At 42.3% G+C, this 26544-nt stretch overlaps 2 protein-coding genes across 3 annotated transcripts; one reads left to right on the top strand and one right to left on the bottom strand.

The window, feature by feature from the left end:
- Positions 1 to 460: 460 nt before the first annotated feature.
- On the top strand, positions 461 to 9681 carry PMPCB (peptidase, mitochondrial processing beta subunit). 2 transcript variants are annotated; one of them, XM_027679400.1, is made up of 13 exons: positions 461 to 568; positions 1947 to 2087; positions 2389 to 2475; positions 4105 to 4234; positions 4614 to 4812; positions 5485 to 5564; positions 6138 to 6250; positions 6888 to 7031; positions 7538 to 7698; positions 8812 to 8897; positions 8973 to 9061; positions 9281 to 9356; positions 9452 to 9681. In XM_027679400.1, the coding sequence occupies exons 1-13, from the start codon at positions 479 to 481 to the stop codon at positions 9514 to 9516; spliced, it is 1461 nt and encodes a 486-aa protein (XP_027535201.1). In that variant the 5' UTR covers positions 461 to 478; the 3' UTR covers positions 9517 to 9681. The 2 variants fall into 2 exon arrangements, with proteins under 2 accessions (XP_027535201.1, XP_027535200.1); XM_027679399.1 differs by having other exon boundaries at positions 7535 to 7698.
- A 43-nt stretch (positions 9682 to 9724) lies between these two features.
- Positions 9725 to 26466, bottom strand: DNAJC2 (DnaJ heat shock protein family (Hsp40) member C2). Its single transcript, XM_027679398.1, has 17 exons — positions 26376 to 26466; positions 25652 to 25842; positions 25015 to 25090; positions 23415 to 23513; positions 20951 to 21092; positions 19757 to 19837; positions 18964 to 19029; positions 17091 to 17182; positions 16869 to 16990; positions 15819 to 15968; positions 15434 to 15522; positions 15278 to 15347; positions 13583 to 13767; positions 12261 to 12361; positions 11208 to 11315; positions 10363 to 10517; positions 9725 to 9845 (listed from the first exon to the last, which is right to left on the bottom strand). Exons 1-17 carry the CDS (start codon positions 26440 to 26442, stop codon positions 9771 to 9773), a joined length of 1869 nt encoding a protein of 622 aa, XP_027535199.1. The 5' UTR covers positions 26443 to 26466; the 3' UTR covers positions 9725 to 9770.
- Positions 26467 to 26544: the final 78 nt, after the last annotated feature.

The following is a 26544-nucleotide window of genomic DNA, read 5'->3' as shown; positions in this document are numbered from 1 at the left end:
TATTAGAAAGAGATTCTTCACTCAGAGGGTGGTTGGGTGCTGGAACAGGCTCCTCAGGGAAGTGGTCACACCACCAAGCCTGACAGTGTTCAAGAAGTGTTTGGATGACACTCTCAAGCACATGGTGTGACTCTTGGGGATGGTCCTGTGCAGGGCCAGGAGTTGGACTCAAATGTTCCTTGTGGGAACACTCAGCATATTCTGTGATCCCGTGAAAACCAAGCCCCAAGCCCGCTAGAGCTCAAGGAGCGGTTGGACAACGCTCTCAGGCAGAGGGTGGGATTGAGCTGCGCAGGGCCAGGATCTGGACTCAATGGTCCTTGCAGGTCCCTCCGAACTTGAGACATCCTCCGGTCCCCTCACAATTCCCCATCACGTTGCAATATGGAGCTCTCGCTGCGCCCCCCGCCGAGGGCGGACAGAACTGCCCCGCGCCTGCGCGCCCCCGCCCGCACAGCCCCGCCCGCCGCACGCCAAGATGGCCGCCTCTGCAGCGCGCTCTGCGGCCCGGCGGCTCCTCCTGCCCTGGTCCGCCCGCCTGGGGCGAGCGCCTGGCGCAGCGGAGCGGGTGAGGCGGCGGGGCGGGGAGCGCAGGGGGGCGCGAGGAGCGCGGGCGCCGTGGCGGCTCCATGCGCTGGTGCTCGGGCGGGCGCTGAGGTGGTCGGGGGGCTGAAGGCCGGGGGCGCGGTGCACGCTGGGGTTTGTAGTCGCGGCGGGACCGCGGTGCAGGGCGGGAGTTGTGGTCTCACCCGGCCAAGCGAGGGGCACGGCCGCCCCTCACAAATCCCGGCGGGACGAGCCCGGCGGCCGCATCCCCAGGGTTTGCTGCTGGTGCCCATGCCCGTGCCCACCCCAGGGGGCTCAGGGGAGCGTTTAAACCCTCATTCCCTCCCGTGGTTCGGTGGAGGCCCCGGTCCTAGAGCTCTTCCCCTTCTGTCATTTCCCCCGTCCTCCCAGTTTGAAGCCTAAGCTTTTCCGTCTGTAAACAGGAGAGGGAGGTCTTTTCAAACAGAGTTTTTTCCTTCCTTGTAATGCTGACGGGCAGTGACAGTCCCTTGCATCAGCCCAGGCTGGGAGCTGAGTGCCCGGGGAGCAGCTCTGGGAGAGGCTGTTGGAGTGTCCAGCAGCAGGGCAGGATGGCACAAACGGAGCAGCCGGTCGATCAGAGGGAGTGATTACTTTGCATTTGTCAGGAGGTTTCTGTCTGGCAGCTGGTTTTGGGCTCCTTAGTGTGAGGAGGACATCACTGAACCTGGAGCATGTTCAGCAGAGATGAACTGGGCTGGAACACGTGCCCTGTGAGGAGGGGCTGAGGGTCTGGGGCTTGTTCATCCTGCAGAAGACGCGGTTTCAGCTGGACCTGTGGGAGGAGCTGCGAGAAGGACCTGTGCCAGTACCCATGAGAAGGTTGTCAGGAATACAAAACCAGGCTTGTCACAGTGGGGCATTGTGGCAAAATGAGAGGCAATGGGCATAAGTTGAAACAAGAGAGAAACAATTGATATGTGAAAGGCAGTCAAGCAGTGAAGCAGGCTGTGCACAGAGACAGAGCTGTGCTGCTTCTCACCATCCTGGGAGATTTTCAATACCCAGATGCTAAGAGCCCTGAGCAAAATGGTCTTGACCCCATAGCTGATCATGATTGGAGCAGGAAGTTGGACTAGGGACTTTCAGAGGTCCCTTCAAATTGTGCTATGATTCTGAAATATATGAGTTTTGAGAGATCTCACTGCTGGTATTTAAGGGGGAGAGTGGGTGAGAGCTGGTTTTTTTGGATTCAGGTTACTGCATCCCAGATGTGAAGTAGTGGTGAATAGTAGTGCTGAATTTTCTTTCCTTTAAATGCATTCTTTAGAAAAGATCCATGAACATAATGTTTAAGTTCAGGAATATATTGTTCAGAAGAGTGTCTTTGCATATAACTTAATGACTGATTTTTCTTACAGTGTGTGCATGTTGGAACAGGCAAGCTCAGGGCTTCCAAAGCAGCCACAGAAGTAATCTTAAATGTTCCTGAAACTAGGGTGAGTCCGTTGGAAAATGGCTTGCAAGTAGCTTCTGAAGACTCTGGACTCTCAACATGCACAGTAAGTAACTTGTAAAAGGAAGGTTTTTTTGTACTCTTCATGTGTGTTCGTTTCCTTGTGGAACTAAATTGCATTTACGTGCAATGTTCCTAAAACTTAAGATAGGAAATAGAGATCTTAAGGCTTTTGTAGATTTGTGATTAGATTTTTTTGTGAAGATGGAAATTTTCCTTTTCTTGAAAACCTACTCTGTTTAAGGAAAAAGCTGTTTAAAAATAAATCTTGAAAATCTAAGTGTGGCTCACAGAGCAGAACAGAAAAGCTTTTAGGTGGTAAAATGACTTTTTTTTTCTCTCTTGAGGTTGGACTTTGGATTGATGCTGGAAGCAGGTATGAAAATGAGAAGAACAATGGGACTGCTCACTTCCTTGAGCATATGGCTTTCAAGGTGAGTATGAATATTGATGTAGAAGTTTACAATGAATTTCCAAGTGTGCTGGTTTAAAGGTAAACCGGCAGGAGAAATGAACCCAACTCAAAAGAGATTATAAGTCAGAGTTACAATTTAATAAAAAATTATAAAATAATACAATTATATGGACAAACGATTGGTTTTAACCCACAAACCCCAGATGTATAACCCAGCACCCTGGGGCATGAACACAATGGTGTTCGTGCTGAACCCCACGTGGTCCCCCCTGAGTCCAAAGTAAAAGGGGAGGAAAACCTGTTGGCGAGAGTGCTGGTCGCAGTCTAGTTGAGGTTCTGGTCCTCTGGATCCCACGAGTGGTACCAGAAGTCCCAAGACCCCAAGATCATATACACTCAGGTTCAAATGGGAATGCCCAGTACCTCCCCCAGGGTGGGGAGTTCCACAGTGGGTGATTGTGAGTCATGAGATATTTTTGGAATCCTTGGTGGCCTGTTAGCAGACATGACCCCTCAGGCTAGAGGTGCTAATGACTCCCCGAGGGGAATTATCACACCTGAGTCATTGGTGTGAGGATAGGAACATCCTCCTATCTCACAGGCTTGTAGCCTGAGGGGTCAGGTGTGCTCTGGGCAGCTGCTGCAAATGGTCTATTGTTAACAGTTCCTGGGAAATGACATAGAGGGTTACACCCACCGAGTGATGAACTGGTCCCGGCTGCTCTAACTAGGACACTGAGTTATTTGTCTTTAAAGGTCAGTGATAAGAACTTTGCCAGAATTGTATAAATAAATTTTCCAAATTGAAATGAGAAAAAAAATATGGACAACTAAGACCTTGGTTTCCAATAGAAAATGAAATCCTATTTCTGTGTAGCTGATACACAGCTACAGATTACACAGTTTTAGTTTTAACTCACTTTTACTGTCTGTGGTGGTTTGAAAAACAGGAATTTCAAAAAGCTAATTTTAAAAGTTTTTTCTACAATTTGTTCTAATGTGAGAGAGAAGAAGTTTCAGACACACACACACACACAACTTAGTATAGGGGAAGAGAATATATACAATTTATTACTATACAAAATAAATACTATACAGACTAAAAGCAATTGTATACACCATATTAAACACAACTCTACCACCCCTTGAGCCCTCCTTTGTCAGTCCAGGAGAAGCCCTCAGGCTGATAGTTAAGCATTCTTTCTCTCACTGGGGTATCAGGGAAAAGGGTTCCTCTGACCACCCCCCCACACCAGTCTCAGCTCCTTGCTGAGGTCTCTTCTTCATCACGAGGTCCAAGAAGATAGTTCTGAGTCCTTCCTCCCTGGTTTCCTGAAAACACTACCCCTGGGCAGACTATCACAAGCCCCAGGGGGAAAGGTTTTTTTTTTCAAACCACCACACCGTCTTAAAATAAATAATCTTAGAAGACACACAGTCACAGTCACCCTTTTGTCAGCTTTTTATTTTCATTTGGGAGCATAGTAATATTTATATCTGACTTTCAAGTTTGGAGATATTAGTATGCCAGTTTTATTTCCAGAAGACTTTTTCTTTCTCTTGATCTTGACTTTTTCAGACATGAAGCAGTAATGATGGGTAGGTGAATTGAAGGGTCTAATTTGATTTTCTTATTGTTCTATTTCAGGGAACAAAAAAGAGGTCTCAGTTAGACCTTGAGCTAGAGATTGAGAACATGGGAGCTCATCTGAATGCATATACATCCAGGGAACAAACTGTGTATTATGCCAAGGCTTTTTCGAAAGACTTACCAAGAGGTAATTGCTCTCATTCATCAGAAAAGCAGCAGAGAACAAGGTGCTTGTCCAGCTTCCAATCAGATGACACAGAATGATGCTTTTGCAGTGTTACTGCCCCTTCCCTCCTGGGTGAAAAGTCCTTTCTTGAACTTCACAGGAATGTGAGAATGCAGGTTTGGAAAGGAGCCAGCAGTGAAGCTGATATTTGAAAACATTTTTCTCTTCAGAGTCCCACAATAAGATGCCTTTTGGACTTCTCCCTTCCTACAAGACTTTTGTCCCCTTGCAAGTCTTGTTAGCACTTGGTCTCTCAGTGGGCTTCACTTTTGGAACCAGATTTTTCTGGTAGTCTGAAAATACTATTTCCATTTCCATCTCCATCTCTCTTTTCACTTAGCTGTGGAAATCCTTGCTGACATAATTCAGAACAGCACCCTGGGAGAAGCAGAGATTGAGCGTGAGCGAGGAGTTATCCTTCGGGAGATGCAAGAGGTTGAAACCAATTTGCAGGAAGTTGTCTTTGATTACCTTCATGCCACAGCCTATCAGAAAACAGCCCTAGGACGGACAATTTTAGGACCCACTGAAAACATCAAGTATGTCCAAATTTGTATCTGTCTTTAATTGTGTGATAACTTTTATATATTAAAAGACTAATCTGAAAACATAGGGAACAGCATCGGTTTTCATTTTTACAGCTGAAATTGTTCTGTGCACTGGATATAGCAGTAAGAAGAATCCCCCTATTGCCTTAGTTCCCCTGTATGCAGGCATCAAAGGGTATGTGAACTACAGGTGTCCTCTGCATTTCTTTGTTTTTTGCCATATTTTTCTCCTGTTTGTTAAAAGTGCATCTGACACAAAATTGGAAATGCCCCTTTTTCCAGTTGGTCATGTGTTAGACAGTACTGTCAGCACAACTGTGTTTGCACTGCTCTTTCAGCATTTGTTTAGACGAGTGAAGACCAGGAGACTGCCAAATATGCTGCTTTCAAAGGAACAGGAGATCATTAGTGCACCTTGTCTCCACCTGACTGAGTTGTAATTCTCACTCTTCTGAGGAAGCTAGAAGAGCTTTAAAAGGCAAAATGTATCGAGTTCCTATTTCCTTTTTGGGAAGTCACCCTTATTTTAGCTTTCTGCCTCTCTGTTCTGTGCACTGGCAGAATTTTTAATTATTATGGTATTTTGTTGGTTTATACATTTACCTCTTTTTGCTCTAGTCAACTTTACTGACACAGTAATGATGTCTCCATTCCTGTTTCTAGATCCATAAATCGTAATGACTTGGTGGAGTACATAACAACACATTACAAAGGACCCAGAATGGTCCTGGCTGCTGCTGGAGGTTAGTATGGGATATTCACCCTGGATCATGTGAAACTGTGCTTGAAACCATGGCCTAAGTCTCTGGGAACAACATGATGAATTACCCATTGTTCAGTAGGTCCTGGAAGTTCATTGTTAGCCCTGTGTGTTTTGTGCCTTCATACCCTTTGAGCTTTTGTTCCCTCTTCCTCTCAGTAATATTCCAGAAACCTTAAATTGGTAACAAGAAGTTACCACAATTGGAGGCCAAAGGCATTCTTCCATGTGGGCAGGAAAGGAGGGTCCTAAAAGGGGTTCAGTGTGAAAAGGGGCATGGCAAGGAATGCAGAGACAAAGTAATAACGTTAAGGCTTGAAACTGAGAGCAAACAGCTTGATTTGGTGTGATTTTAATGGAAGGCTGTTAGAGAGAACTCAGGAGCGGGAATCATGATCCCGCTCTGTGTAATGGGGAGGTGTGAGGAATGCAAAAGTGAGGTATTAAAGCAGGGGCACCATGAATTACTGCTTGGTTGAGTGTTTAGACTGTGCAGCAATTTAAATGAATTGTTTACAGAGTAATATCATGAAGCATGTGAAATACCTTTTTTCAGGGGTCTGTCATGATGAACTGCTTGACCTAGCGAAGTGCCATTTTGGTAACTTGCCATCTGCTCCAGAAGGAGGGCTGCCACCCCTGCCACCTTGTAGCTTCACAGGTAGTGAGGTAAGCTGTTGGGTGGCTTTGTGAGCTGGCCCTTACATCCCCTGACAACTGCTCTCTGCTGAAGAGAGAGGGCTGCTCTGACACAGACTCAACACATGAAAGGGTTTCTTGCCCCCAATGAGGGCGATGGGAGTAGCTGCTTTCCAAAGCAGTACTTTGGGTCCTTTCTTGGACAAGCCTCACTGCCACCACTTTTTATGCTTCATCACTTTCTGGAGGATTACGTCCCTTATACTTGCTGCTACTTTCCTTTTATCCCCTTGACTGTGGTGGTGGAGCATTTCCGCTTGTTGAGAACCACTTATTTAAAGGATGTGGCAGAGAACCGTGGCATCCTTGTTCTATTCCCATCTCTATTCAGATTTTTGCAAAGTCATCAGATTTCCTTGCTGCTGGTAGTTGTAAAATGACCTTGTAATGCCCCCTCTGTGTATGTTGGCAAAGTCTTCTGAAATTGCCTCAGGGAAGACTAGTTAAGGCTGATGTTAAATTAAGCTTCATGTGCTTTAATTTTTGGTTCTCTTTGTGCACGCTTTATAATCCAGCTCTAATGGAAAAGTCTGTCATCTGATATTCAACTTCCCATATACCTGACTGTGTACAGGTTGTACTACAGCTGCTCTCTTTTGTTACACAGATTCGAATCCGGGATGACAAGATGCCTCTGGCCCACCTGGCCATAGCTGTGGAAGCAGCTGGCTGGTCAGACCCGGATACAATCCCGCTCATGGTAGCCAATACTCTGATAGGTAACTGGGATCGTTCCTTCGGAGGAGGCGTGGTGAGTGAACCTGCAAACACTGTCCTGCTCTGAATGACCTTGGTGGGCTGGTGGGATCTCCCTGACTTGGGTACTGCCAGGACAGATGAGGGGGTTCAGTTGTGCATCTGAGAGAATTTGTTACCCAGGATAATCTTAGGAAGTGGTTCTAAACCACCAAAATAGAGGTGACTTGAGGTCTTGCCAGCCTTCATCGAAAGTAGGATGTTTTATACCTGTATGTCATCAGAACCCATGGGTATCAGTAACTGTCCCTTTCTTGAACCTAAGCAGCTTTATGATTTTGGCTTAAATCTGGGCTGTTACTTTGAAATGTGAGGTTATGTACAAGGAAAGCAACTGTTGTGCTGAAGAGCTGATAATTAACCTCACAGGTTCTGCTGGAGCCTGTGATAGTACTACATGTTCTGTCACCATTAAATGAAAACAGGAAATCAATCAGGGAGGTGAATAGGGAGCTTCCAAAATGCTTCATAAAATAGTATCTTCTTCTTTTGCCTCAGCAGAATTTATCCAGTAAGCTTGCTCAGATTGCCTGCCATGGTAACCTGTGTCACAGTTTCCAGTCCTTCAACACCTGCTATACTGACACAGGGCTGTGGGGACTCTATATGGTCTGTGAGCCATCTACTATTCAGGACATGGTGCACTTTGTTCAGAGAGAATGGTAAGCTAACAACTGTCTCTCTATAAAGGTTGTTTTCAGCGGTGGAATGCAAATTAAAAAGATATAAATAATTTAAAGAGAGTATTTTTGTTTCTCTGCTTAGGCTTATCTGGAAAAAAACAAATGCATCAAATTCTAAACTTTGGCATCTAATGCAGAGTCCCAGCAGCCAGTTTGTGGCACCCTTACTTGGAGTGAATAGCTTAAGATTTAGGTTTTGTTTTCTTTCTGTGCCTTGGAAGAATGACCAGGCACTGTAGTTAATATAACAGCATTCCTTGTACAAGTACATATGGCAGGGAGTTTTGGGCTGTTACATATGGAATTTTGAAACCTGGGATTCTAGATAATATTCTTTCATCTAAGGCTTAAATGTATATTGAAGTATGTCCCTAGGTTCAACTGTAAAGCTTGAACTGCAGATGTGATTAGAAACAGACATAAATTATGTAAGAACACTGATTTAAAGTGGATGAAGTTGAGACAGAAGTTGAAAGAAATCTTGAAAATACAGAGTTTCTTTAATCACATAAATCACTTCTCATATACCATTATTCTGTGAGATCTCTCTTAATAACTCAGGGAGAAAAAAGGCATGACTTTAGCTGTCCTTTTACTGCAGCTTAGCACCAGAGAAGATACAAACAATTCCTGGGACAAGAATCAAGCATTAAGATATTTGATGCACCCCCCCATCCTCATGAAATGTTCCTTATACAGAGTGGCAAATCTCACCAAGAGAAGAGCCAGGAAGTGATGGATTGCCTTCTAGCTAATTACTTCTGATTGCTTGGCTCCTATTTTCTTAGCAACACCCATTCTCAACATAACAAGTACACTTGGCTCAAGATATACATTTAATAAAACAAACCACAGCTCTTCTAAGGGGAAAAACTTGCTTTTGGGTATATTGGCATGCTTCCCAAAACCCTACTCTTATGCTGCTGCTTTGCATCCTATGACTTGTTTCCATGCCCCTCTCCTACCAGCTCTGTCTGTAGAAAAGAAGTGCCTGGTAGGTGCAGGAGTGTCTGTGCACCTCTTCATCGCAGGCAATCTTGTGTGCTACAGGCTACTATGATTTAATGCCTTTGGATTGAAACTGTTTTTCAGGATAAGACTTTGCACAAGCGTTACAGAAAATGAAGTAGCTCGAGCGAAAAATCTTCTAAAGACAAATATGCTGCTACAACTTGATGGTGAGACTTATGAGAGCTTTTTATTCTTTGTGGAGTTGTAGGCTGGTAACTGAAGCATATTTTCCCTTATTTTAGGGTCTACACCAATCTGTGAAGACATTGGAAGACAAATGCTGTGTTATAAGCGCCGAATCCCAATTCCAGAACTTGAGGCGAGAATTGATGTAAGTGGCAGTTATGTTGAAACTTTTAATTTAGGCAATTGAGAAAATTATTTGCTACAAAAAGTAAAAATACAGAATTTGGACTGTTCCTGGGTGAGAAAACGTTTCCAGCTGAGAAAACTTGGAAGTGTTTTGTTGCCTGTTCCCCTGGATTATACAAAATTAAGGTCACGGTTTTAGATGGGATGGTAACAAAGATGTCTCTTTCACCCCTTTTAGGCTATTGATGCCCAGACTATTAGAGATATCTGCACAAAGTACATCTGTGATAAGCATCCTGCAGTTGCTGCTGTCGGTATGTGATACAAGTTTCCCTACCTTCCCATAACCCCTCCAGACCAATCACTATCAGCTGAACATGTGTCATGGCCAACTTTCTTTAACTTCCAGGTCCAATTGAACAACTCCCAGAGTATAGCAAAATCTGCAGTGGCATGTATTGGCGCCGTGAGTAGTGAATAGCAAGAACTTTCAGTATATTTGAGCTTTTGAAAAAAAAAAAAGAAAGAGAAAACTAATAAAAAAACCCAAACCAAAACAAAAAATCTCCCACCAAGCAACTACACCCCTGTTTAAAGCTTTTGAGTTGTATTTCAGAAGATTAAATCTCAAGAACCAGCCACTCCTGTGTGTCTGTATACTGAAGAAAGGAATGGAAACATGTACAGTATTTGCATTTTTATTACAAAACAAAGATTGTCAGTAAGAGTCATTTCTTGACTTTAGTAGCATTCATCACTTGTTCTTGAGCAGCTTTCTTTGCCTTGACCATTTCAACGAGTTCCTGGAGAGTTGGGGGAAAAAAAAACCACACCAAAGAATTTAATTAAACATGGAACGTGTTAACAATGCTGGGGTTTTGAACCCTACATATATTCACTGTGAACACTCTAGCTCTCAACATAGTGAGAAATCTACATAGTTTAATACTGTGAAGCAATTTCTCTTGGGAACAAATCAATTGATGGAAGGTCAATGCTCATCTACCTCCCCTGTAGTAGGAACTTTACCTGCAGGAGGATAGGGATAGGACTTTATTGTCTACAAGAGCTTGGTGTCAAATTGTAAGACAGATTTCCTGAGACAGACTTTCCCTCCCAGATTCCAGAGCCACTACTTTCACCAAGGAACATTTAGTCCTTAAAGCTCTTTAGGGGTTGAGTTACCAAAAATAAAAAAAAGTTTCTCCATTAGTTTGCTGCTGTCAGAGACCATCTCTGGTAGGCAGTGCAACAGTAAAAGCAAAGGATTCTATCAAGACCTGGGCTGATGACAGTCCCAGGAGGGGTGAGGTCTCTTACCTTGTATCGCTTCATGCAGTCTTTTTTTGACCGGCCTGGAACAGCTGCTGCTATTTTCTCCCATCTTTCAGGAGTATTTACTGGATAAGTCTTCAATGCTTGTTCTAAAAGTTTTTGTTCTTCTGTAGTCCAAGGGGATGAATCTAAAGGTGATCCTGTTTTTAAATGCAAAAATGACAGTAAGAAAAATATATTTAATAAAAGAGTCTATAAGTCTAAGAAAATATTGTAAAATCTATTTAGTTGATTTAAAATCCGTGCAGTTTTGAAAAGCCCAAAAAAAACAACCAACCCTCAAGCTGACTGGACAAGTGACCCTCAAGATCTTTAGATAAAGTATGGGGAAGTTAGAAGGGAGCATCTTTTGTTGTCAGCTGGGTGTTAGATTGCTGTAGCTGCCCTCTTAAGGTACAGCACTAGGGCAGCAACGTAGCTTTTCCTTTTGTATTTCAGAGAGGAACACTCAATAAGGAAACAGCCTTCTGTAAGTGTCTGGAAAACTTGATGGGAGGTGTTTGGGGTTTCACAGGAGACCAAAAGCTGTATGATGATCCTGTATCTCAAGTGCATCCCCTCAAGCTTGTTCTTCCCTGAAAGTGTAACACCCTCTGAGGAACAGATGATCTCACCACCAGACTTAACCTGTTGCCTCACCAGGAAGCATTTCAGACTGTCACTGTGTAGGTCACTGTGGGGTGTGTTGTGTGTACCAGAAACCCTGAAATCCGGCAACAAACCCTGCATCACTTACTATGTTTGTAAACAAGTCGTGAGTCTGGGTTAATTCCTTTCTAAGAGGCACAGGGCAGACAAGTCTGCAAGAAGGGCTCCCTTTTCAGCTTTACCTTCAAATCGTTCCGAAGGGGCAGCACTGTCCATCTGAGGCACCACACCGTGTTCTTTTTTAAATTTGTCAAATGCTTTCTTGTTTATGTCATCTTTTTGATGAGGGTCTATGAGCAACAGACATTGAAGAGAAAAATTATTGCAACAGTTAAAGCCACATGTAATAATAAAAACACTGTGTAGCAGATTACTAGTTTACAATAATCACATAACTAAAACTATTCCTACTTCCTTTAAAATGATGGTAAAGAGGTTGGTAGATTAAAAAAATTAATCTTTCAGGGTCCAGTAAACTTTGCTCAAAGTGTCAGGCTCTCCAACCCCTATCCTGCTTTATACTGCTCAGAGGAATACTTGTTCCATATAATCTTAAGACTGAATCTGCCACTTCAGAGAAATCCAGAAGGATTATTCTCTCAAGTAAGGGCTCTGTCACAAAACTCACATATTACCCAGGGTACGAGCATGTCAGAGGGGCAGGAACACTGGGGAAGTTCAGGCAGGTGGTTTGGAATGGAGAGAAGCCTCTTAAAAACTTTGTGCAATTTTGGTTATGTTCTGTAGTGAAATATGTAATTTCCTTAAGATCTTATTCCAAAGTTCTCTAGGCTTCATTTATCATTTTATTATTATTCATTTTCAAAGAAGAGATGAGCCACATTAATTTAGGTGTCTTACTCTGGTGTTTTTAAAGTATCTCTAGATCTTAATCACTTCCATTTATTTTAGATGCCTTCGTTTGTAGGGAGCTTTTTCAGAGGCCCACTTGTCTCTAGCTGAGCCCAGGCAATGCATGTGGCCCACAGACATCTGAGCATCCAGCTACAGTGAGACTGTTCCTGAGAGTCACTCATGAGGTGGTAACTTACACAAAAACCATTAGGCTGAAAACACTGAATCACATAAATGCTCCTTTAAATCTTCCATCTGAACTACATTTCTGTGGGGATATACAGAAGATTTTCTCAGAAACAAAGCCATTTGAAAAATAAAATCCAGCTGTGCAGAAGCATGCAGAATATCTTATTGCAAAAATAAGGTAATATAGATACCAAGCTTTTGAAGGCTCTTGGCTTTATTGATGACATCTTTTGCTGTTCGTTTTATTCCAGTAGTAGAGTGCAAGTTCATGTAATTGGCAATAACTTCCCACCTAAATCAAGAATACATATTACATAATTATCTTCATACAAGTGATGGTCAAGCTCCTGTACACATTTTATATCAAATCCTAAGTAAGTTTAATCATACTTAAATACATATAAAATGTCAGGGTAATTATTCTGGAAAGCTTTCAGTTACTAACTGAAGAATTCAGTCAGTTGAGTGAACTTTAGCTGCCAATACAGAAAAAGGATGGGGTAAAATGTAGGTGAGTGCAAACCTCTAATCCTCAAAATTCTACTCAGATGTTGCTTTCTTGAATTCCCTGAACACCTCTGACATTAAATACTGCAGGGTGCACTCAAGGGCTGAGAAGTTACTAACCCTGTGTCCACTGCTCCCCAGAAGGCCTAAACATCAAGTAAAGAGGCTTAAGCAGGAAAGAGCTAGAACAGCCCTATAGCCCCAGAACTATTCCTAGAACATTCTTAGAAAATGGAAAGCAATATTTGCACCTGATCAAACAGGAGGATGGTGTTTAGGCCTGTGCTCTCAGTGAGCACTGACTGCTGAGCTGCAGAAACAGGCACTGCTATTGTCTCCAGAGAGTATGGCAGCTTTTATTTATTTTTTTTAAAGTATTGTAATTTTAAAGTCTTGTAATTGAGGCCTCAAATCCCAAGTGGAAGAAGGCATTTCATTCCTGGGAAAGAGCAGAATTTAAGGCATACTCCTGTTCTTCATGCTTATCAGTAAGCTGATTGCCAGTGCTGCTTTCTGTAAATCTCAACCTTTCCCTTTCCACTGGCTCTGCCCTAAAGAAAGCTTTATCTCTCTGCATGGTTTCCTCCTACCATGTAGAGGAGAAAGCAGCCTCATATTCATTGTGGAGCTACTGGAAGTAGCTTACACACTTGTATTCCTACCCAGCTGCATCTCAGTCACTGTTCCAGTTTTGTTCTCTGCTTTAACAACTGGAGCCTACCCTGAGTAAGCCCTGTGCAAACATGCACCTCAGCACCATCTTGGTAATGGACTGAGGCCCCAGTCTGGGGGAAATGATACAGGGCCAGAGCTAACTCCAGTGACACATAAAGCATGGTACTAAGGGAAACAAACCACTGGCTGCTAAGAGTCAAGGAAAAGGAGGAAATTTAGGCAGTCCTCATACTGACACCATACTTAGAAGGGTCTGAAAGTAAGTTGTATTATGCTTGTTATTTAATTAAAAATTGTTAGTAGGGATTTTAGCACCGATCCCGAGGAGTACCTTGAGTTAGTCCCTGCTGGAAAGAGGTTCACAGCTTTAATTAACAACTGTAAGTCATCTTCTGGCCAATTTTTGCTTCCCCCTCCACCACCAGTGGTTGACTTTTCTGAACTCTTTGTTGCTTGGCGCATACGAGCTTCTGCCTCTTCTTTCTCTCGCCTTATTTGTTCATTTATTTCTTCTATCTAAGGATTGTAAATAAGCATTATTTATTTATTTATTGAATTTTTACATTTCACAGTGACACAAACCCCTCTCTCTGGAATCGCTTTGAGCCTTGAATTCTGCTTAGTTTCTGTTCTGTACATGATACATAAGGAAATGGAGGTGCTTATCTGCTCCAGTGTTATTTCCCTCCATCCCATGCATAAATTTGGCCATCTCAGATTAGGAGTTCAGAAATCCATCACAAGTTCCCTAGGAAATTACATGAAAACTCCCAGAATTAAAGCAAAACTTCAGATCCTAGTGTGAATGTCCAGGCTAACACCTGACTTAGAGGGACAGATCCACAAAAGTAATAAAAGCCTAAAGTGACCAGTGAGGGCAGTGAAACATCCACGTTGAATACACTGATTCCCAAATCTTCCAACCAAACTGCTATCTAAGCCTGGTTATGTCAGAAATTCTCAGTTACAACAGTTGTAGTAAGTTAGTAACTAAAATCTGGGTTGTTGCAGTTAATGCTAAGAGTTTACTCAGAGTTAGATGGCCAGGTGTAGTTTGTTAGCAAGCAGTTCAGCAGAATTTAAGTCACCCATTGCACATCTTTGTGACCTGTAATCACATCTCGAGAATGTGGTGTGACACATCTTTAATTATCTGCTTCCCAGTTCAGTCTTGGCAATATTAAAGGAGCTGTGCACTGACCCCTGTTGGCAGATTGCCCAAAATAGGTTTCTCACTCTCTGTCTCAAAATCTTTCTGGCAAAAGGAAAGTTATCTGGCAGATAATTTTTATTAATGCAGAAATGGAATAGTTTTAACAGACAGAAAGGGGACTGTCCTGTGTTTGGAACACTCTCCTGGAGAATGGAAGATTGAATTCAGTCCCCTACAGAATATGAGGGATTTAAGTTGACTGGTGAGTAAACCTGACCCTGGGATGGGGGCAGATCCCCACCAGGAAAGGAAGTTCAGAGCAGTGAAACCACACTGGGTGAGAGAAAGCAACTTACTCTTTCTGCAGGATGTAGGTTCAGCCTTATTAGTTCAAATGGCTTTTCCCTGCTGGCAGGTTTAGGCAGATCTTTGCTGAGTTTTGTAAACCTCAATTGCAAGTGTCTTGCTTTTTCCATTGTTTGGTATCCAACCCACTGGCCCTTCCAATGCCTACAGCCTGCGGCACTGAAGTCCTTTTGTGGATCTAGCCCCAGGTCAGGGATACTAGGCTAGGATTTTTCTTGCATAACAGAATAGGTTAAGACTGCCCTCCTTCCCTCGAGGTAACTGCTGCCCGTTGTTGGGCAACATGAAATTCCTCTACTGTTTCTGAATAAAAGTGGATTAATTTCACCAGACATGAAATGCACTGTGTAAAATGGAGCAGAGATCACACTGCCTGGGGACTCTGAAACTCGAGTCTGTGTTTAACAAGCAGGATTCCACAGCAGCTATGTTGTACCTTACTTCGATTCAGTCATGTTGATTCCACAATTCATTCTGTTATTTTGATTTGACACTCAGCATAATTACCTGTTTTACTACAGCCGCCTTTCCTCCTTCCCTTGTTGTGGATGTAAGTGCTTCATTCAAGCATTGCAGACTAAAAATAAATTATTAAGTTACAACAGAGAGCTAGTGGAAAGATGGGTATCAAAATGAGCAGAAAGCAGCAGCAGGAGGACTTACCTTGCCAGCTCAAGGCGATCACAAAGCTTTTCCACCTCCTCCATCATTTTAACACAATCTGCCTCATTATCAGAAAAGTAATTCCAGTTCTGGAAGCAGAAATACATGTTCTACAAAGTTCTTGAACTTTATTGTCCTGTTCCTTCAGCCAAAGGCTTAACACACAGCAACCTTCAGCCACTGCTGTGTTTGGACCTATTTGGTCAGCTTTACTCATAACTCAAAAGCATTTAAGTATGTGTTTTAGCACTTTGGTTTTTAGTAAACCCACTTTCCATACCCATCTCCAGCCCTAAGGACAAGCAAACGTGATACAGTCTAATCTAAACACACACAGTAATTTCACTGACGTAACCTGTATTTCATTGTAATTATAGTTAAATACCTTGCACGTTGTTCTCAGTTTTTGCCTTTCTTTCTTGATTGCTTTCTTCTGTATCTCTTTTTCCTTTTTTGCTAGTAATGCTTGCTGCCTAACTTCTTCTTCCTCCTTTTCTTTTGCTAACCGTGCTGCTTCTAATTCTGCTTGTCTTTGCTGCAATCAAAAGGGAAAAAAACCCAAACAAGTAAAAAACCCTCAACAAATCACACTGTTACAAGGTCATTCAGTCATCCAATATTAAAATGTTTTGGTTTTGGTGTGGATACAGTTTTGTTTGTTTGTTTTCGTGGGGTTTGTTTTAAAATGCATCAATACTTTAATGTTTGGTTTTCCAAGAATTTTGAAGGAAGATGATGAAACATATAGCAGTTGGCATTGAGTAATTAATTAATTGAGGCATTAATTAAGTACCCTAAGTATGCACTGTGAGGACTCCCAGGTTATAAATCCTCACTTTGTCTACAATGAAAATATAAAACTGTGTGAAATTTCCTATGGCTGCCTCAGGAATATAAGCTTGGAAAAATGCAGTGGTCCGGCATTTCTCTGCATCACTATTCATATAGTATTTTGCAGTGTTCCAGCACTGTCTTTAAAGTTACTTTTTAGCATCTTACAGCTCCCTTTCATTCCTATACTTTCAAAGCCATCTTTTCCGAACTGTTAATATTAATCAGATATGTTGCATTACCTCAAAGTGTTTCATACCAACTGACCACTCCCATTCCACACACACAAGGCAAACAGCCATGTCCATTTTATGAAAATGCAAAGTAGGGCACAGAACTTAACACCTGCCTCGAAACCAGAGGAAGTGTATGCGACAACAGAATTCAATTTTAGAAGGTTTTTTGTTTCAGATCTGCATTCCTTGTTTCCATCTCATTCTCAAAAGGCTGTCAGTCTTGCACTGCCTGCTGCACAGGCAAAGACAATGCATCTTTAAACCCACTGTGTTTCTAACAGTAGCTCCTGACACAACTAGAAGCTGAAGCAGTGGATCAGGTGTGAATGAACCAGGGTTTTTCAATCCAAATAAAGTTGCTAACTTACTTTTTCTTTTGCCTCCTGTTCTTTTCGTTTTGCTTCTACTTTTGCTTTCTTCTCTGCTTCCTTCTTTGCCTTTTCTTCCTCCTTAAATTTCTTTATCCTGGGATCACAGCTGTATGCATTGTCTGGTGGAAGAAAGGAAGCATCATGTACAGAAGAAGAACAAGAGATTTCCACTATTAGCTAACAAATCTCTCTTTAAAAAACAGCAGTTTTTGTGCTCACCAACAAGAGTCCTAATTCTGTTCATTTCTTCTTTTTTCCTCAATGCTCTCGCAGCTCTGTTCTGCTTCTCAATCCACCTCCTTTCATCTCGACTAGAAGGGAAAACACAGTTCAGTGCTAATGCCCTACAATGTCACTGTTAGAAATTCATCAACAAACTTTTTAGAGTTTCCCCCACACAGATGCTCTTCTGTGAAAACTTCAAAAATAGACTTTGATAAATGAAGCTCCAGGCCCCAAGCTCATGTAAAAAAATGCTAAGTGTTTACATAGTTACATAAACCTGACAAACCAAGCTGCTTATCTGCCATTGAAGGGAATGATATCATGGGCTTTATTTCCAAAATGCAATTCACTTGCTTACCTAACATTAAACCTCAGCAAAACAACAGAAATGCTGGTATAATGTTTAATTAAAGGGCAGCAAAATAAGCAATGCCAATTATCTCATCTTAGAGAATATAGGTCATGTCAAGTAAACCCATCTGCACAGAAACAACACTTTCCACAAAGCACCGTGACACTGTGGTAAAGTCATGCCAGATTCACTCCAGCAGAATACAGCTCAGGTTAAATAGAAGAGAAACTGGCTGACTAAATAATCTGAAAATACTTGTCAGTGCTGCCAAGAAAGAGGCAAATTTTTAGTGAGGGTCTGTAGTCTCATCCACACAAGCATATGGAGAAAAATATAGGGGGCAGGGCGGCTGGACCAGATGGTCTTTAAAGTCCCGTCCAACCCAAACCATTCTGTGATTCCATACCTCAGAACAAAGAAAACAATCCCCATAATAGAGTAGGAGACTAATATGAGTAGACTGAAGCTTTAAAACATGAACAACATCACCTTTGGCAAGAAGGGGTAACAAGAATCATGGCCATCTGAACAGCTGCTGAAATGAAGTTCTCTCTCAAGTAAAGCAGACTAGGTACCACTTGTCTTTAAAAAAGGACACTAATGACAGGAATGGCCAGAAGAAAAATAAGCTATGCAAATAATTCAAGACCCTTCCAATGAGAAGGCTAGAGATTCATCTGTGTGATTTATCACAAATACAAGTGATGTGGAGTTGATTACAGTGTCTTCACAGAAGAGAGAACAGTGGGTCCAGTGAGGCTCAAAAAAGTAAACAGCAGGAAGAGGCACTAGAGAAGAGAAATGAATGCCTACCTACAGCTAAATATGTCAGTTACTAGCACAAAGCAAGCCAGCCACTGAATCTAAATACAACATTGATTTATATCCAAACTTGAAAGAAGAGGTTCATACAATGCAAGTTAAGGTTATACAAAGATAACTAAGTGAAAGGTTGCATCCTGTGAAATGTGTGTTAGACTAAATGATTTGGTGCTCCAACTTGAACACTCTGTGTTTAGAACTGTAGGAAGGATAAAAATAGAATGTTATTTTCTGAGTCTGAGTAATTCAGCAACTATCACTACATCACCAAATACACGATTTTTATTAACATCAAGCCAACAGAACTCGTCTCTCCAAATTCTATAAAGTATCATTTTCTCAGTACAAGTTAAAGATTAAGAGAGAAATGATACCCACTCTGCTCTGGCTCCAGGTTCAACCTGTGCTTGGGACTGCCTGGAACTGCAAGTCTGAACTTAACTGAACACACATTTCAAAGCACCTCAGACACACCTCTGTGAGGCAAGCAAGAACTACTTCAATTACACAAATAAGACACAGAAGCCCACAGTCACTCCAGTTCAAGTCCATGACTGACTCCTAAGCTAGGAGAGTGGAATTCAGACTTAGCTTGGCTACCTTTCTTCCTGTGACTTACAGTCTAAGAGAAAGTTGGAAAATCTTGCTGTATCATCTCTCAGTCTCCTGTCAAATTTCTTTTTACTTACATACCATTCTGCTTTCTCTTTTTCTTCTTCATCTAAATAGGAAAACTCTCTCCAGGAATCAAAATTATACCTAAAATAAATTTAAGGGAAAAAAAAGTGAATGAAAAACCAGCAAATCTATTAGAAATCATCTACCTTTTTTACTGGTACGTTTTGGTAGGCAACTATATTGCTATTTATAATTTATAATACATAATTTACAATTATACTGCACCTACAGTGATTCCACTGTGTTTACTCAAAGCACAAGATGTTCCTGAAAGTAATGATTTACACCTATCTGTACTGTGGGACTGAGTCAGGATGGGATCAGTCTTGCCAACTCTAAATGTCTGCAGTGCAGTTGTCTAAGCTCCCATCACAGGCAGTGGAGATGCAGTGCAGTCTGTAGAGTTCAGAGAGAAATTAATGTAATCTTCATGTAAGCACCCGTACTTAGCAGGGAAGTCAAACCATAAACACTGACTTAATTGGACTAGACACATCTCCCTTAAACACCTTAGACATCTCCACTAAAAACACAAGTTAGGTGAGATGAACTTGTAGTCTGTGGGTCAGCTCAGTTCACAGCCATTGTGCTCAGATGCTCCCGCTGCAACCATGAATTTAGTGTGGATGGATTAGCCAGGAGAAAGCCAGCTCATTTTGTGGGAGGCACAAACGGCTGTGGGGTAATTCCATGACATTACTGGGTCAGAACACCCCACAGGCAACAACCCACACACCAAAGGGTCTGCAAGCCCTTCATATCACGTCTTGAACACTGTGAACAGAAACAGAGACATCAGCTAACTTACCAGAAGGAATAGAAGGCATCTACCTCTTCAAATGAGGAGTTCATGTCCCCAAGTTTAGGTACATTTTTCTTATTTGACCACCTGAAAATAAATGGATATTTTCAAGAAATAATATGTGTAACATTACTTCTTAACTTGGCATTTGTTAAATTCAGAATCAAAATACCAAATCGGAGGCTTCCTCCCACCAACACAGAGGAGCACCAGGAAAGAGGAAGAGAACAGGACAGTTCCTCCTAAGCATCCTCCAGACTGGGCATTTTTTGGGGAGTTCCCCCAGCAAAGCAACCTCCTCCTGCCTTGTGCCTACAAGGAGACTTGATGGAGCACAAGCTATCTTTGTGGATATTCAATTCTCCACACACATTCTTCTGGAAGAGCAGCTTACAGAAAGTGGACAAAAGATGTTCTGTGGTAGGTCTTCAGGAAACCTCCCACACATTCTAATGGAGCACAAGGGAATAATGCATACTCTGCCTCCACTGCATTTTTTCCCAGGGAAATCTTTCATAGGCTCTAGAATTTGTTGTTCCATGACAAAGCATCTATTTCCAAGCAGAGAAGGGAAAAGCCCATGTGACAACCAGAGATCCAGGTCTGAATCTCTGGAATACTTGATAAAAGAGTCAATAAGACTACTTTAAATAACTATTCTTCAAAATATTGCAAAGCGCCTCACGCAATGGGGCACTTCTTCTTCATGTAGGGAAAAGGTGAAACAGGCTTCTGTTGTGACACCCTTAACACAAAGTTAATTGCCAAGCATGAATCAAATGCAGAAACACAGAACCACCAAATATTGATAGTTACATTTATCTTCTCTTTTAACCAGCTAAATTGTGAAAATAACTACTGTCTTCTGTTAATGTCTCATCCTCATAAGAAAATCATAAAAAAGTAATTTTTAGTCTGCAGTATACAAGCACTTAATACTGAAAGTAATTTTAAGATGAAACAATGTGTTGTACAAAAAGGACAGCAGGGAGCTGAGAACAGATCTTTTTTTTTTAAATCTCATGGGTCAAACTCAATGCCACAGTTCAGATTATTTTAAAATGAAATAACAGAGAACTGCACTATTTTACTTGTATTACATTTCTAGCAAATTACTACATCTCTTGTTACAAACACAAAATCAGAAGTTTGCAAATGCTGATTCTCCAGCAAAAGCAGAGGCAGTCTGACATGGCTTACCTGGCATTTCTTTCAAAAACTGGTGAGAAAACTTCAAAGAAGTTTTCTTTTGCTTCACTTTTGGAAGGTACAGAGTTATCAAAAGTAGGATCTATGCTGTTAAATGCTCGTCGTTTCACAGGATCAGATAATACTTCATAAGCTGAAAAAAATTTAGCAGACATAAGGTTCTAAATGTTTAAAAAGATGCTGTCAGATCTGCCTTTGATCTATCATTCTGTACAGCTTGATACTTACTTACTTCAGTGTCACCAAATAGCATTGCTGTCTACTCCTGTTAAACTAAGTAGGAGGAAAATGTTTATGAAAAAGAACACATTTAACTAATGAGATGTAACAAAACATGTAATATTTAAAATACTTTCATAGCAGTAAATTTGGTTCAGGCACTGGGAGTTTGGGCCTGACATCCTCAGGCTTTTATCCAGCACCAGATCCTTGCAGACAAATTGACAAAATGGGTCTATTAAAGCACAGAGTAAAAGCAGTTCCCGAGTTAATATGATGTCAGAACTGGCAAGAAAACGAGCCATTCATTAGAATTTTTGCAGCTCATTATGAAGTTGTACTGAGACTTGGAAAGAATATAAATCACCACACAGCTACTGGATGAAACATGCACACACTCCCAGTTTTCCTGTTCTTACAGGCCCAAAGTTGGAGAGCATCACATTATTAATCCGGTATCCTGTAAATCACACACGCTATAGCTTCAGTAAACTCTTACTTTTTCACAAGGAAGCGTGGAGTTACTTTGTCTGTCAGTTCTACAATGACCACTATTTTTCTGTAAGAGTGAAAAGCCAAAGGAATCAAATTCATATTGTGATCATCCATGGGCTTCTGTGCCTGCATCTCTGGACAGAGAACACTGCACCATGAAGTTGGATCCAGGAGGTGATACCCTGGAGACCTTGGTGCTCTGCAGTTCTGTGTACTGTTGTAAACTGATCTCACTGCACATGTTAGTGGAGAGGGAAAGGAATGCAGGTAGCCACCAATGAGCTGCTGCCTGCCAGTCTGCCCTTCCCTTCTGGGAAGGGACTTCCCTCTCTCTAAATACTCTCTCTCTATTCTCTAAATGACCCCAATTATCCTCTGCATGGTAAGCCAGGAGTCTCAGTAACCCTCATACCATTTCCTGATGCAAGAAATTCTGCGCACATCCATTGGTTACTCTTCCACTCAAGAGACACCCCTTCTATACAGATCCCCAGTTCTACTCCCACATACTCAGTTTCCCCAGCTCTGTATCTCTTGCTCATTCCTTTGTCAGATCCAGTTCTGAATCCCACCTACGTACTCCTGCCTTTCCAAGTTTCTTCTCCCGGTTCCATTACCGCTTCCTCCTGCTTCATGCCCCTCTTTTCTACAACTGCATTTCCTTCCTCCAAAGTACTGCCTGGAGGCATTACTCCTCTTCCTTGCTACTTTGTGCTTTCCTTTCAGTTTATTCGTACACTTGGATTGTAAGCAGTTAAGAAGGAAGATTCTATGATTCCACGATATTTTGCTCTGTGCATGTAAAACACAGAGCAATTCCTGAATTCAGGTGCAGGTTCTCATTATAGATATCTGGCAGTTTTCTGACAGGACTGCAACTACAAAAAAGAAATTTCCTTTGGCAATTTTTTTCCCTTTGGCAACTCTAAAGGAGGCTGAAAACAACATTAGTTTGTCTAATATCTCATACTAGCCAGTATTGTAAGAAGACATTCAGAGAAGAAAGTTTAGAAATGCAAATGCCAAGATTTCCTCCTGCTTCAACCTTATTAAGTGAAAATAACGTGTTTGAAATTAACAGAAAAGCCAAGTTCCAAAGCATTTCTAGAGACCCAAGTCATACACCTAGAACAGTCCCTACGGCTTTGGAATTGGCCACAGTGGTGCTCTGGGTCCCAGAATCATTAAGGTTGGAAAAGACTCCTGAGATCACTGAGTCCAACCATTAACCCAGTGCTGCCAAGTCCACCTCTACAGGCCACAGGGAAATGTCACTCAGTTGAGTTCACTCGCTCATCTGAGGGCAAAAACGAGCAGCTGAAGAAACTGATATCCTCGATCAAATCAAAAGATGTTCTGCTGTCAGAGCAAGCACATTAGAATTCAGATTTTCCAACAGCTGTTGGTGCCTTAGGGGAATTGCTCCATCACACACCAGTTTTCCCAGGTATGGGGCCACCTCACGTGTTCATCTGTGCGAGCGCTGCTACAAGTGTCACATTTTGCCACCACCTGGCACAGCAGCCAAATGTCTGTGTTACATTCCCATTCTGCTTCTATCCAGAGGGAAGTTATATTAACGCAGTGTCTCTCTACTGAGGCAGTTTTCTAAAATGAAAAAGACCTTCTCCAGCTTTTTAGTTGTTGACAATTCCTTAAAAACCTAATAACGCACAAGAAATATGTTTCTGATTATCGAGGAAATTGAGAGAATATCTAACAAGAGAGATCAATTGCTTACCTTTAGTTATGCACGTAAAATAATCGTTATCACCTTCTCCTATCTGTTCCCCTGCAGCTTTTCGCTTATCTGGATGATGTTTCAAAACCATGGATTTATCTAGCAAATAGATGCATGGCATTTAGAAATGCTTCATCACTAACATTTCAACTTAAAAAGCAATACAGTAATTCCAATTGACATTTCTCTAATTACATACTTAAATAAAAATCAAAAACCAAACCCTCAGATCTGGAAGAAAACAAGTATGAGTTAATGACTTTTCTTTGATTTAACACTATTGTCGGAACTAAAATTATTTCATCTTCACTGGGACGTAAAATAACCACAACTCGGAAACTCTATTCCACCTCAACACCTGAAGAAGTACTGATTCTCTGGGACTTATTCTAGTATTATGCAGAGCAAAGTGTTTCAGTAACTGTGAGTGTACAGTTGGCTTCAAAACTGAAAAAATAAAGAAAAATATTTTATGTAATTTTAGTTGTTATTTCTAATTAAAAACAAAGAAGTTCAGATAATAAAAAAATAGTATTCTATCCCTTTACTGAACACAATCCAAGATGGAATTTAGCAAGGAAAGTACAGCCACAAGCCTGTGAAGATTGTTGCACCTACCCATGGGTAACAGTAAGCACACACATGAGACCTGGGGTCAAATTCTCTCTCTACTTAGGCCTTGAATATTAAGACACAACTAGCACATAGAGAATATCTACTAAAGGTGCTACCAAGGTTGCTTTAGTGTTTAAAAGGTAAAACCAGTATTTAAATGGACTTCTCTGCCAAAAGGCCTTGTCCCACTGTCATACAACACACACTTCTTGGTTCACTATAAAACACCAGAGAGAAGATACCAGGCCAGGAGTTACAGCAACTGTCCCTGCCTTTTGAGTGACAAATCAGAATCCTCTTTAAAAACAGGAAAGCACAGTATACAGTGGTGAGAAAGACTCTCATCTGTACTGCACCATGTAACAACTGAGTGCTCAAACAACTGTTTGGCCCTAGAGAGGCTCCAGTTCGTGCTCAGAGGATTAGTGAGACCACTGATCATCTCCAGAGCAGGTGTGGCTCTGTGTCATACCAGCACATGCTCCACAGTGGTGCTGTTTACCAGCACGTGCATGAGGCAACATAATTTCCCATGTTAGTTGGTAATTCACTGATTTCCACCCATTTTCATTTGGGAGTATCCGGGGACAGTGATTCTGCTCACACCAGCACAGTTACACAGGCAACTGTTCACAAGGTCAACTCACACACCACCAGCTTATATCATAAAGGCTACTGAACAATCTTCAGAGTGCTTTTAAAGCTTCCTCCCATAAGCACTTCCATCCCTCTTGCAAAGCAAAGGCCCACTATGTTCTAGGAAAAAAAGTTCTGAAGCCCAACATGTTCCTTCACGTGCAAGTACCACAAAATGCCCCCGGGCACCTGCACTTGCTCCTGCATCATGAGGAGGCATTTATGAGGAGGCATTTTTAGGCCTGTGAAACAGTAAAAAGCTTGTTCATGACATGCAGGTATTGTCAGGTGGAAAACAGCTGTGTACATCTGAAAAAAGCAGTTATGCTTATGAAGGAAAGGTACTTACGAGCTGCTTTGATTTGTTTCTGAGTAGCCCTGTATCGGATATTTCCGAGCCCAAGAACTGCATAATGGTCTTGATTCTGAGAGAAAAAAAAAACACAAAGCCTAATAAACACTGATAAATACAACCTAAAAGGCCACAACACATGCAGAAAACCAGTTCTCCTCCCCATCTCTTAAAAGCAAGAGGGAGAATTCTTCCCTCTCAATAAGTATTGGGAAAAGGCTGCAGGGACAATTGTCGTAGAGGCCATAATTATTGAATATGTAAATGTCAATAAATTAGGCCACTGTTATAAAAATTCAAGTAGCTTAATCCAAATTGTATCACAGCACCAGAAAGTTCAACTATTGGAAAACTGAATTGGTGTCTTTAATATTAAGAGTGCCAACATAACTCCAAGGTAAGGGAGGTGGTGACAAGAAGAAAAGACACTTCTAACACTTTCAGACAGTAAAATAAAAAGCAGCAGCTCAAGATTAAGATCTTATCCTGATGTGTTTGCCCTCATAACCCAGATATAAGGCCAAGGGACACAAACCAATTCAGACAGGGGTGGGAAGGGATCTTTAGCAGCTGGGAATAGCAAATAGCTTTAATGGGCAAAAATAGTTGACACCAATCTGTATCGACTGAATACCTTCCAGTCCTTTGGGTCAAGAGTTTTTAACATAGGAAACTCTTCAAGCTGCAGTTCTTCATCCCCTGACTCTTCAGAAAGCTCCTTCTCATCTTCCAGCTCCTGGAAAGAGGCAGAAACATTTATGTTTCTCCTCTTAATAAACGCTTCAAACCATCTTCCCACGGGTTCCACTTGACAGAGGACTGACGCTACAAGCAAAAACACAAGAGCAACTTCACCTTCTGTGGCTTACTTTTTTTTTCTTTTCTTTTTTTTTTTTTTTTAATTAAACCCCATCAAACCCCATAAAGGCACTGCATCACACAAGCCTACAGATCGCCAAACCTCCTCGTTGGCTCTTCAAACACCGAGACCTAGCACACGCGTGCCCGTCGGACGGGACCTCCCGACGCCCCGCTGCGCCCTCGCATCCTCCGAGGGGTTTCGGAGTTAGAGGGACGCACGTGTCCGTTCACATTAGACACAGTCCCGCCGCTCCCGGAGGCGATAACCGCGGTAGCAACATTAAACTGGGGCTGATCTCCCCGCGTTCCCGCTCCCCCTCCGGCAACGACCCCACACTTGTTGCTCCCACACGGGAGCGGAACGAGCGCCGGGGAAAGCGCAACACGCGAAGAGAATTAAAGCCTAATAAACAGCCAAGCTCCCCAAAACCTCGGCGGTTCCCCAGCTCCGGCGCAGGCGCCGAGGGCCGTGTTTCGACCGTACCCGCGGTACTCACCGGCGGAGAGCGGCCTGGTCACGGCCGAGCGCTGCCCGTGCCCGGCGGGGCCGCGCAGCAGCGCCATGGCCGCGCTGGGCCCGGCCGGGGCCGCCCGTGCCGCTTCCGGGGCGGTGGCGCCCGCGTGCGGCGCCATAAGCGGCCCGGTCCGGCCCAGCCCAGTCCCCAC

The sequence above is a fragment of the Neopelma chrysocephalum genome, unplaced genomic scaffold (assembly GCF_003984885.1).
Source record: "Neopelma chrysocephalum unplaced genomic scaffold, ASM398488v2 Primary Assembly neopelma1_45, whole genome shotgun sequence".
Lineage (NCBI taxonomy): Eukaryota > Metazoa > Chordata > Aves > Passeriformes > Pipridae > Neopelma > Neopelma chrysocephalum.
The sequence above is the reverse complement of the archived record's forward strand: the minus strand, read 5'-3'. Positions and strand labels throughout refer to the sequence as shown.

What these genes read in the sequence shown, in the direction of transcription:
- DNAJC2 (XM_027679398.1), bottom strand. Translation starts at nt 26,442, where the DNA reads ATGGCGCTGCTGCGCGGCCCCGCCGGGCACGGGCAGCGCTCGGCCGTG. An exon ending in GATGCCTTCTATTCCTTCTG is followed by an intron (nt 19,030 to 19,756) that starts GTAAGTTAGCTG and finishes AATTTATTTTAG; the next exon opens with GTATAATTTTGATTCCTGGA. An exon ending in ACTGCATGAAGCGATACAAG is followed by an intron (nt 9,846 to 10,362) that starts GTAAGAGACCTC and finishes CCAACTCTCCAG; the next exon opens with GAACTCGTTGAAATGGTCAA.
- PMPCB (XM_027679399.1), top strand. Translation starts at nt 479, where the DNA reads ATGGCCGCCTCTGCAGCGCGCTCTGCGGCCCGGCGGCTCCTCCTGCCC. An exon ending in GTAGCTTCACAGGTAGTGAG is followed by an intron (nt 6,251 to 6,887) that starts GTAAGCTGTTGG and finishes TTTGTTACACAG; the next exon opens with ATTCGAATCCGGGATGACAA. An exon ending in AACTTGAGGCGAGAATTGAT is followed by an intron (nt 9,062 to 9,280) that starts GTAAGTGGCAGT and finishes CACCCCTTTTAG; the next exon opens with GCTATTGATGCCCAGACTAT.